At 51.6% G+C, this 10,815-nt stretch overlaps 1 protein-coding gene across 3 annotated transcripts in view; it reads left to right on the forward strand.

The window, feature by feature from the left end:
• Positions 1-10,815, forward strand: part of KDM2B (lysine demethylase 2B) — a 147,709-nt gene that overhangs the window by 1,635 nt on the left and 135,259 nt on the right. For all 3 annotated transcript variants that reach the window (XM_006149295.3, XM_006149292.3, XM_006149293.3), the window contains exons 2-4: positions 277-421; positions 3,306-3,384; positions 4,756-4,802. In XM_006149295.3, the coding sequence (XP_006149357.1) occupies positions 409-421; positions 3,306-3,384; positions 4,756-4,802 (139 nt within the window). In that variant the 5' untranslated portion in view covers positions 277-408. The remainder of the gene's footprint in view (positions 1-276; positions 422-3,305; positions 3,385-4,755; positions 4,803-10,815) is intronic.

Genomic DNA, 10,815 nt, shown 5'->3' on the forward strand with positions numbered 1-10,815 from the left:
GGGATGGAGGGAAAGGGAGAGCCCCATACCCCTTCCATGGCTTCCAAAATGCAGGAGCAGAGCGCCGGTGTAGGGCGCAGCCGGTCCCTGGGGGTGCGGGCCCCTCTCCTTATCCTGATTTCCAGCATCTTTGGCATTTGCGCAAAGTTGCTCGGGGTGCAATGGTGGGGTACCGGGGGCGCGCGACTCTTGCACCTGTTAGTGCTGGGCCCAGTGTGAGAGGCGACCCCTGGTCCCCCCAGTAATGTCCTGGGCTTTCTGGTTTGGGTCCCGCAGCGCCCGATTGACCGCCAGAGATACGACGAGAACGAGGACTTGTCGGACGTGGAGGAGATCGTCAGCGTCCGCGGCTTCAGTCTGGAAGAGAAGCTGCGCAGCCCGCTGTACCAGGGGGACTTCGTGCACGCCATGGAGGGCAAAGGTGAGGCGCCCCCTTCCCCAGCCGCCCTCCGCGCCGCGGGCCGAGCGCACGTGGGGAGGGAGCTGCCGGTGGCTGGGTTCGTATTTCGCGCCCGCGTCCCCCATTCCAGGGGATCCGGTGACGAAACGAGGCCGAGCACTGGGGGGGTGGGGTGGGGTGGCGAGGGAGGAGGGCAGTCGAGAAGGGGGGACGGGCGAGGGCCTAGGCCAGGCCTGAGCCCACCATCAGCCTCAGGGTGGGCAGAGCTAGGGGGCCAGCGGACAGAGGGACCTGGGGACGGACAAGCGGACGGAGGGAGGGCGGGAGCGCCGCGTCCTCCCCCTCCCCGAACCGGTGGCGTTCCCTGCGCTGCCTGAGGTGCTGCCGCCCAGCTGGTGCGTGGCTGGGGCGCCCCTGGAGCATCGGGGTGAGGTCCCCCAGGCCACAAGCCTCCCAAACAATCTGTGGCCCTGCCAGTTAGCGGGTGATGGGGTCACCTTGGGTTCTTGGGGTGATGCCGTCGCCTTGGGTTCTTGGGGCGATGCTCCCCTCAGGCCTGGGGTCTGCAGAGCTGCGTTCCTCACGGGCGCCATCAGGTCGGAAACAGAGGCCAGGGGGCCCCGGAGCATTTGGCCTGAGCCCCCGCGCCAACCCGAGGCCTTTGGCTGCGTCTGTGGCAGTGCGAAATCGGACTGGGGTAGAAGTGGCTCCTGGTAGGCTTAAGGCTGAGATCCCTGTCCCATGGAAGTTAGAAGTAAAGACTTGGGGCACTTTCTGGGGAAAGGGGATTTCTGTCCAGGCCTGAGACCTTAGGAGCTGTGGGTTCTGTATGGACCCTCCCAGTGTAGGGCAGAAGTGGGGTGAGCTTGGGGGGGGGTTTGGAGGGCCGCCTCAGCCTGAGGTCTCAGGGAGGCTTTCTCCCAGACCGCCCTACAAGGAGGGTAGCCCGGAGTGGCCTCCAGATGTTGGGGTACACTCAGGCTTGGATCTGAGGCTTCCAGAATCCTGACCCATCCCAGCCTGCCTGTGGGTATGAGGTTTTGGGGAGTTCTCTGTTCTCAGTCTATTCAGCGTTTCTCCTTTCCTTTTGGAAAGCCCTCCCACCCTCCTGTGAGTTGGTAACAGGGGAAGCACCCCCTTCTCCAGGTCCTGGTTGAGTGACTGGGGCGCTGAGGTTAGCCCCCAGAAGAGACTCTCCCAGCTTTGCATTATTGAAGTTTCTTTTGTGCCCACTGCTCTGGTGGAGGGCAGCTGTAGATGGGTTGGGGGGAGCTGTGTCTTCCAGCCTGCCTGACCCAGAAGAGGGTGCTAGTCCTAATTTAAATTCCTCGGCATAAATGGGATTTCAATCCCTCTCCTTTCTTCCCCCATCTTATTCGTCTGGCGGATCCTATGAGAAACTGATGGGTCCTTTGAGAAAACACGCAAACTCTTCCTTAGTCGCAAACTCTTCCTTAGTCATTCGGGGTGGATTCTCAGCCCAGGATTGCAGAGCTCTTTCTCAGGCTCATTGGAGGAAGCTGAAGCTGCCCCGGTGTGAGGGGGAGGTGGGCTTGGGTGTGTGGATCTGGAGAGTTATTCCAACCCGGGACTCTTAAAGTGTATCCTCAAATCTTCTCTGTCCAGTGCTTTTCAAATAAAAAGGCCTTTCAAAACTAGAGGGTTTTACTAGTTAATTCAGATCTGGTCCCAAAACTTGAGGGAGGAGCTGAAAAACAGAAGGAGCCCTTACCCAGGATTCAAAATAGAAGCTTCTTAAACTTCTCTTCCTTTAAATCCTTAGGAATCCCCATTCACTGTGAGCCCCTGGGGCTCTGAGCTGCTGAGGTCAGGGCTTTCCCCAGCTCTGGTTTTGTTCTCTCTCCCTTTTCTGGCCGCCTCCTCCCCCAGGCTGCTGCCCTGTGAACTGTTTCCATGGGGCAGCAGCTTCTGTGGTCTGAGGCCTCTTCTGTCTCCCTGCAGACCGTCAACACAGGGCCTGTGCCCTTGTGGTTTGCTTTAGTTACCTGTAGATTTGGGGGGGACCTGAGGCTTTATCTTAGCCTCCTTTGCCTTCATATCCGGGGAGGGTGGAGGGTGGAGGCTGGCTCTGATCTACTGACTTTGGAGCTGGGGAATGAAATAAATCAGTCTTTGGTCTCCTGCATTCTCCAGAGCTTTGGGTAAAAATGTTGGGGTCTCTGCCACACAAACTGCAGACAGAAAACTACCTTGGGAATTTACTCGGCCCCCTGCACACACCTTCACCTGGAGAGCATCCCTCTCGGTTATCCGGTTGAAACAAGCATTATGAATGCTGAGGCAGAATTTCACTATTAAGACAACAAAGCTGTGCCCAGTTCCCTAGTTATTTTGGCACCCAATACACAGTTTCCAGGGAAACCAGCTTTCCCCCCTCCCCTTCACCATGCAGGATATTACAATAAGATTTCCACTGATGCTCAGCTACAATGAGAGCCCTCCTCCCAGCCTCCTCTCTGGGCCTTCAGATCCTCCCAGGTGGCATTCTTCAGTTTCGCAGTCCCTTTCCTTTTTGAGTTCAGCTTGGGAAGCATTTCTCTGTCTGGCCCTCTTTCTCAGCAATAGCTAGGGCTGTTTCTGTGTGGGGCTCTGTCTGAGTCTCCCTCCCCAAACCAGCTTGGCCTTGGGCTGTTCATTGACAAGTCGGGACCCGTGGGCATGCAGAGACCGAGGCCTCCGGAGTAAGCAGAGGAGCTGATAGTTGGCAAAAGTCTTCTCTTGGCCTTTGCCGAATCCATTTTCCTATCGTTTTCCAGGGAGTGTTTGCCAACCAGCTGGAGTCTGAATCTCGTATGCCCTCTACCCCTTCCTCCAACCAATGGATCGTGGTACCTTTGCTTCTTCATGACTTAACCAACTTGTTTTAATTCAAATATCCAAACAGATTTCAACTATGAGTATGTACAGAGAGAAGCTCTCAGGGTCCCCCTGGTCTTTCGAGAAAAGGATGGACTGGGAATTAGGTAAGTCGCTGAAACGCACGCTCCTTCCCCTGCTCCTTCCCGAACACAGATGGTGGCCTGGCATGGATTTCCTCTGCCCTCTCCCCGACCTCTTCACTGAGAAGGATCTTTTTTTATGATCTGGGAACAGCATCCCCTTGTTCAAGGGGAACAACTTTCCAAAGATGGTCTTTTTTTTTTTCCTTAGAGAATTATTTTATTTAACTTTATTTTAATTTGACCAGAGAGGGACACAGTGAGAGAAAGAGGGAAAGTGAGAAAGCAAGCCACTAGGTCTGGGACTCAAACTGCAGTCAGCCATGTGAGAGTCCAGCGCCCTTAACCACCATGCCACCTGCCAGCCCCAGAGATGGCAGGGAGTTTGGGTGGACATGACATAGGCTACGTAGGCGAGGCTGACTTTTTCCACTGACCCACCCCAGATCCAGGGATTAATCACCTGCAGACCATCTCCAAACCAGGAAACTGAGGCATGGTCTGAGCTGTGAAGAGACCAGCAGCCTCCAAGCCCAGACTCAGGGCACCCAGATCCGCATTTTCTATGTGGAGGATCAGTCTCCATATTTGGGCCTGGTTTTGTCAGCATTCGGTATCTCTGTGGAGGGCGTGTTTCCCAGGGTGCAGGGGTCTCCCTTCCGCCGCCTGCCCAGCTGTGCGCCTCTCCACTGTGTCTGGTTTACATTCCGGCTGAGATCTGTCAGAGCTCCAGGTGGGGGAGAGATCCGGGAGGCCACCTGGAAGAACAGGTTTCCGCCCTTGGGCAGGGTTAGGGAGGAGGCTTGAGTGTCATCGCAGGCTGCTTGACTCTCCAGCATCTAGTGCCAGGCTTGCTGGACTCTCATTGCGATGACTGGGAGTTAGACCTTCGGCACCATTGCTCACTCACAGGGCACCGTGATCAGTGCAGCCAGTGTCAGCTCCCCACACTGGGGTAATGCTTGTCTTTATTCGCTCTGCACTGAGAGGGGTTCCTCCTACTTCCCAAACACTCCAGATGGACTGGATTTTCTAGAAGGAAAAAGAGACGCATAGAGGGCTACCCACCCTAAAAGAAACAGTTGTTTGGCCCTTGATACCACATTAGCGTCTTCCCTAGAAAGGTGGGATGGACAGTAGATGTTCAAGTATGACCTGCTAAGGTTCAAGTATGACCTGCCCGTTGGGGTGGGGAAGGGGCTCTGTGGTTCTGGGGTGACCTGCCCTGAAGGCTGACCAACTGGTCTACTTCCCTCCATCTGGGTTATCTCATTTTGGTTTCCCACACTGAGCGCAAGGGCCCTCTTTTGGGAAAATGGCTTCCCCCTGCCTGGTGAGCGTCTAGCACTGTTGTTTCTTCCTTCCCACCAAATGTCTGTGCTTCTCCTCTTCTAGAATGCCTGACCCTGATTTCACAGTCCGAGACGTCAAACTCCTAGTGGGTAAGTTGCTTGCCACGTGCGAGACTCCACTCAGAGGTGCCGAAGTGGGCAGGAGAAGGGAGGGAGAAAGAGGCCTGAACTCGTCACCTGCTGGTTTAGGCGACTAACTGCTCTGGGGAGCAAGTGCTGGTGGGAGGAGGCAGGAGCAGGTGCGAGCTGCAGCCCGCTCCTTCTGGCATTGCACAGTCAGAAGCAACTGTTTCAGAGGGCGTTTGTTGTACCCCGTTTTATGAGGCCGATTTTGAGGGCTTTGCAGTGCACGGGTTTTATGAGGTCGACCTTGACCCTCGCCTGCATCTTAGGTGTCAGCAACACAATCTTAGATCTCGCCTCCTCGTTTGTTTGTGGGTTGCTGGGTAAACACTGGGTGCTTTGTGACCCTTTAAAGACTTGGTGAGGGATTATGCCTTCTGCTTCCAAAAGGTTCTAGAAAGCCCAGGGCGGAGCTTAAGGAAGCGCTCAGCACACGCTTGTTAACTCCCTGAGTATCCACACAGTACTGACCTAGGCTCCGATCTCAACCAGGTAGCAGGTGGCATTTCAGATCTTACAGGAAGTTGTCCAGTAATTCCATTCTTTCCAAGAATGCACTTCTTGTCTCCATAGTGGGCAAGTTCAGAGCTGTGGATGTGACACAGACCCAGAGTGGGCAGAGAAGAGTGGAGGAGAAGGCACTGTGGTGTTGTCCCAGACTCGGCAGTTTTAAAATCACGCTGGGCGTGTGTGCACGTGTGCTCAAAATCCCAGGAGGAAAATGGAGAAGGGATTGCGGTGTGGCCATCCCCTGGGGGGGGGGGTCATTTCTCACTTCACATCCCTATCTCTCTCTCTCTCTCTGGTGAGCACATGCTTCCAATAGCCAACAATAAAATCCACCTTTTGATCATTTCAAAGTGTATAGTACAGTGTCTTCTCAACTCTACAGCCTTCACCACTAATCCCAGACCATTTCCTTCACCCCACAAATAACCCTGTACCTTCTAGTTCCTCTCCCTTCATCCTCTGAAGACCACTGGTATTCTTGCCTCTGGATTTCTGGATGTCTCGTCTAAGTGGATCATATACTATGTGATCCTTCGTGTCTGGCTTCTCTCACCTCGCGTCTTGTCTCAAGGTCATCCAGGTTGTAGCCCGTGCCAGCACTTCGCTCCTGTTTATGGCTGAATCATATTCCATTGTATGGGTAGACCGTGCGTTGTTTATCCATTCATCCGTCTATAGACGTTCTGTTGTCTCCACTGTTTGGCTCTTATGCATAATACTACTATGAATATTCATACAAGTTTTTGTGTGAATATGCATTTTCATTTCTCTTGGGTGTGTACTTAGGAGTGGAATTGCTGGGTCTAATGGTAACTGAGCCTGACTTCCTGAGGAAGTACCAACCTGTTTTTAGAGCAGCTGCTCCATTTTACATGCCCACAGTGTGTGAGGGTTCCTGTTTCTCTACATCTTCATCAATATTTGCTGTTGTCTGACCTTTTTAAAAATTTTTTTAATTTGTTAGAGGGTGTGTGTGCTTGCCAGAGAGATACAGAGAGGGGGAAAGTGAGAAAGCAACCCCCAAGAGAGATGTCCACACTGCAGTCCCTTCTCCTCCATTCTCCTCTTGGGATTTTGGGCATGCACATACACACACTCAGTATGTTTTTCAAGCTATCGAGTTCAGGCCTTGAAACTAACTGTTGGCTATGTGGGATCAGCTGCCTTAACCACCATGCCACCACTGGCTCCATTGTTTGACTTTACAGTGCTTGCTATGTTTGGGTGTGAAGTGGCATGATCTAGTTGACTTTTTTTTAAAGAGAGATTTTTGTTATAGGATACTTGTACTCATCAGAGGGACAGAGAGACAGAAAGAGAGAAATCGCCTCCCCAGGGGAGATGGCCACACCACAATCCCTTCTCCACTCGGAATTTTGGACATGCACACATAGCACCTGGTGTGAGTTTTAAGCTGTTGGGTCTGGGATTCGAACCACATTCAACTACATGGGAGTCCAGTGACGTAACCATCATTCCATTTGCTGGTTCCTTTTTTTTTTTTTTTTTGAGAGAGCATGTATACTTGTGAACAGACAAAGAGAGACAGAGAGAGAGAAAGTGAGAAATAACTCCCAGGGGATTCCCTCTCTTCCACTTTCCTCGGGATTTTTGGTCTCTCTCTCTCTCTCTCTCACACACACACACGCACAAACTCATGCCAGGTCTGGGACTAGAACGGAGGTTGTTCATGAGGGAGTCCTGCGTCTTAACCACTATGTCACCTGCTGGCCCCACTGAAGTTTTAAAAAAGCTGAATCTGTGTGGAGAATGAAGGCAGCCAGCCAATGGGTGTGTTAGAAGGTTCAGGTCGAATAATTGACTCCAAAGTGTGTTACAGAGACTGAGATGAAGATGCTGACTGGTAAGAGGAGATTGTGCCGAGGTCAGATGGAAGGATCTCAGTTAGTTGACAGGACTTGCTCAGGGGATAGATTGTTTTTTTAACTTTTAAATGGATTCTAGAAATGCTGGAGGAAGTACACATCGGAGCGGGAGACAAAGTATTCCAGCAAGAGCAAAAGACAGGGCAATGCACCCTGTCTATCAAAACTTGGCCCAGGCAAGGTGACCTGGTGCCACCAAACCAGCCCAGTCTTTGCTATTGGACAACTTTGGTTTGTGACCTGACTGCTACTTGACTGAGTGGTTTGGGACACACTTCTTAACCTGCCCCAGCCTCCTCATCATTTGCAAAATGGAGCTAATAATAGAATCTGTCTCAAAGACAGACTATCTAAGAAAAAGAATGCCTGGAAAGGGCTAGCAAGTGACATGGTGGTTGAGGCACTGGACTCCCACATGGCTAACCATGGTTCAAGTCCCTGACCCAACGCCCTGAAAATCACAACAGATATAGATAAATAAATAAATGTTAACAAAGCAAAACAAAAGAGTGAGTGGAGGCTGAGCACTCTGTTGGAGGAGGAGTGAGTGCTCAGTGAATGACCCCAATATCATTCATGATGATGACAGAGCATGGGTCTGATAAAATCCTCATTATGAGGAAGGGTGAGAGCCAGGTTCTCACAGCTGGAGTTCAGACAGCATCACAACTTCACATTCGTGTTCACAACCAGGAACATGCTAGAACATGGCTTTTGGTGAGCATATTGGGTGCAGGTACTTCAGAGGTACTAAAGATGCTTTCTACTGGGCAGATACTTCAGAGTTTTTGTTGACGTTTCCAGTAGTCATCACTGGGGGGTAGTTCTGGTTTCGGTTGTGCCCTATCTTCACTGAGAGTTGATACTTTCATTTTTTTCATTTCACTTCAGCCATACTCATGTGCTGGTGGGAGTACGGCTGCGTCTCATGGTGGTTTTACTGTGCATTGCTCTAGTGACTAATGAAATGGAGCTGTTTTCTATGTTTCATGGCTGTTGCTCCCAGCCCCTTTTGAGACACCTTGGAAGCTTTTGCAGATCTATTTCGCTCTGATTGGGTCCAGGCTGCCTCTTCTTTCCTTGAGCCTCATCTTGTCATTATGGAAGCGAGAGGTTCCATAATGGGGGTACATCCTTGTCAGCTCTGGGCAAGTCTAGGGTGACAGGACTAGCCTGCCGCCACAGTGGCTAAGTGCTGTGCATTGGGAAGGTACATTCCACATGGCCAATCGTGGTCCGAGTCCCCTGGCAGTTTGAGGGGTATGCCAGGCACATGTCAGTGTATGCCCAAAATCCTAACAGGAAGGAGGGAGAAATGGAGGAGAAGGGATTGTGGCGTGATGATGCCCCATTGGGGGTGCTTTCTCTGGCTCTGGCAAGTGCACATACCTGGTACCAATTAAAATCACCAAAACAGGGGTCAGCAAGTGGCGTGGTGATGAAGGTGCTAAACTCTCACGTGGCCAACCGTGGTTCAAGTCCCGTATCTGGTGGCTTGCTTTCTCACTTTCCTTCTCTCTCCCTCGCTCTGTCTCTCTCTGGTGAGTGCACATGCCTCATAGGAAAATTTAAAAAATAGTAATAATAAATAAAATTAAATAATTCTTTTTAAAAAATAAGAAAACCACTAGAAAGCAGAAACAGTTCTCCCTCCTACTTCTCTTGCATTTCTGCGGTGTTGGGGAGCGATGACGATTGTGGTGCTTTGCAAAGGTATAGCGTGCTCCGACACTGAGGGAGGCCGTGACTGTAGTCAGCGTGGGCTAGAACTCTGCCTATGTTAGCCCCTGAGGCTGCACACAAGCTTCAGGACAGTAGTGATAGGGCACATTGGTCCTAAGTGTCTAAGTGACGAATGGGACTAAAGCTGGCAAGGCAAGATGGGATTCGCTGGTTTATGAATTGAGTGCCGGTATAACCTCAGGCCCATCTGGACCTACAGACTCCAGAAGGATCCTTAGAAGTCGACTCTGCCCATTTCTGCTTCTCTCTTTTCCTTCCTCTTTCTGCTTTTCTTCATACGGTGCAAAGAGGGGAACCAGCAGCTCCAGGCTTCTGTCCTTCCAGCTCTTGGCCCTCCTTCCCAGCCCTCAGTTACTGCGTCGAGCATCTCTGGACTGGGCTGACGGCTTAGCACAGCCCCTCACCTGGAGCAGGCGGCCAGGGTCAGCCCTGGCGGTACAAGTGCCCTGGATGTGGGGAAGGATTGTCTAGGGTTGCTGGGCCACTGAACCACGCCCCTAACGTAAGTGGGGAGTTCTGTGACAGCACGGTATATTGCAGAGGCTAGGCTTCCCCCAGCCAGGACCCGAACCTCTATCCTCCAGCCTCCCTCTTCCAGGCTCTCAGCACTGGCTTTTGGGAGGTAGCTGTTTGAGGAGGGGGCAGGTGCAGGGCTATAACTCCTCTGCAATGTCCTGAAATCAGGCTTTTCTCTCTCAGTTGTCTGTCCCATGCCCCTGCCCTTTAGGGAAAACTCTTTTCACCGAAGTATAATATACATCTAAAAATGTACATATAGCTGGGGCCAGCAGGTGGCATGGTAGGTAGGGACATAGCCAACTGCTGTTCGAGTCCCAGACCTGATGGCTTGGTCTTTCATTTTCCGTCTCTCTCTCACTCTGCCCTTCTCTGGTCATAATAAATAAGTAAACAAATAAAGTTAAATAAAATAACTCTTTAAAATTTTTTTTAAAAAGTACATGTGGCAACCATGCAACTTGGTTAATTTTTTTTTTTTTTTTTTGAGAGGTTTTTGCTTTAGGGCGTGTGGGCTCGCCAGACAGACCGAGAGAGACAGAGATAGAAAGTGAGAAATCACCCTCCAGAGGGGATGGCCACGCCACAATCCCTTCTCTATTCTCCTCTCAGGATCTTGGGCACGCACGCACATGCGCCCAGCGTGAGTTTAAGCCACCGGGTCTGGGACTCGAACCGCGGTTGACTATGTGGGAATCTAGCAACATAGCCATTACACCAACCGTGCCAACTGCTGGTCCCACAGCCTGGTTAATTTTAACAAACTAAACATACCAGGGTAACTAGTTTCCCAGAATCCCAGAGACCCTTTCCCATTCCCATCCAGGCACTCCTCCCCACCATTACCCTGACTACTTTTTTTTAAAGAGGTTTTTGCCTTAGGCACATGCACGTGGTGGGGAGAGAGAGACAGAGATAGTGAGAGGGAAAATGAGAAACCATCCTCCGGGGGGCTGGCCATGCTGCAATCCCTTCTCTCTCCCAGGATCTTGGGTACACATGCACACACACCTGACATGAGTTTCAAGCCACTGGGTCCAGGACTCAAAATGGCAGTCAGCCCTGTGGGAGTCTAGTGATATAACCACTACACCATCTGCTGGCCCCATAGACTTATATTTTAGTTTCATCTTTTTCCAAACTTTTAAAAGTTATAGAGCATGGGGAACCAGCAGTTAGCGTAATGGCTATGTCGCTGGACTCCCACGTAGTCGACCGTGATTTGCGTCCCGGACCCGGTGGCTTGAAACTCACGCCGGGCGCGTGTGCGTGCGTGCCCAAGATCCCGCGAGCACAACCGAACACAAGACACACACGCACAAACA

This window comes from Tupaia chinensis, unplaced genomic scaffold (genome assembly GCF_000334495.1).
Source record: "Tupaia chinensis unplaced genomic scaffold, TupChi_1.0 Scaffold000258_1, whole genome shotgun sequence".
In the NCBI taxonomy this organism is placed as follows: domain Eukaryota; kingdom Metazoa; phylum Chordata; class Mammalia; order Scandentia; family Tupaiidae; genus Tupaia; species Tupaia belangeri.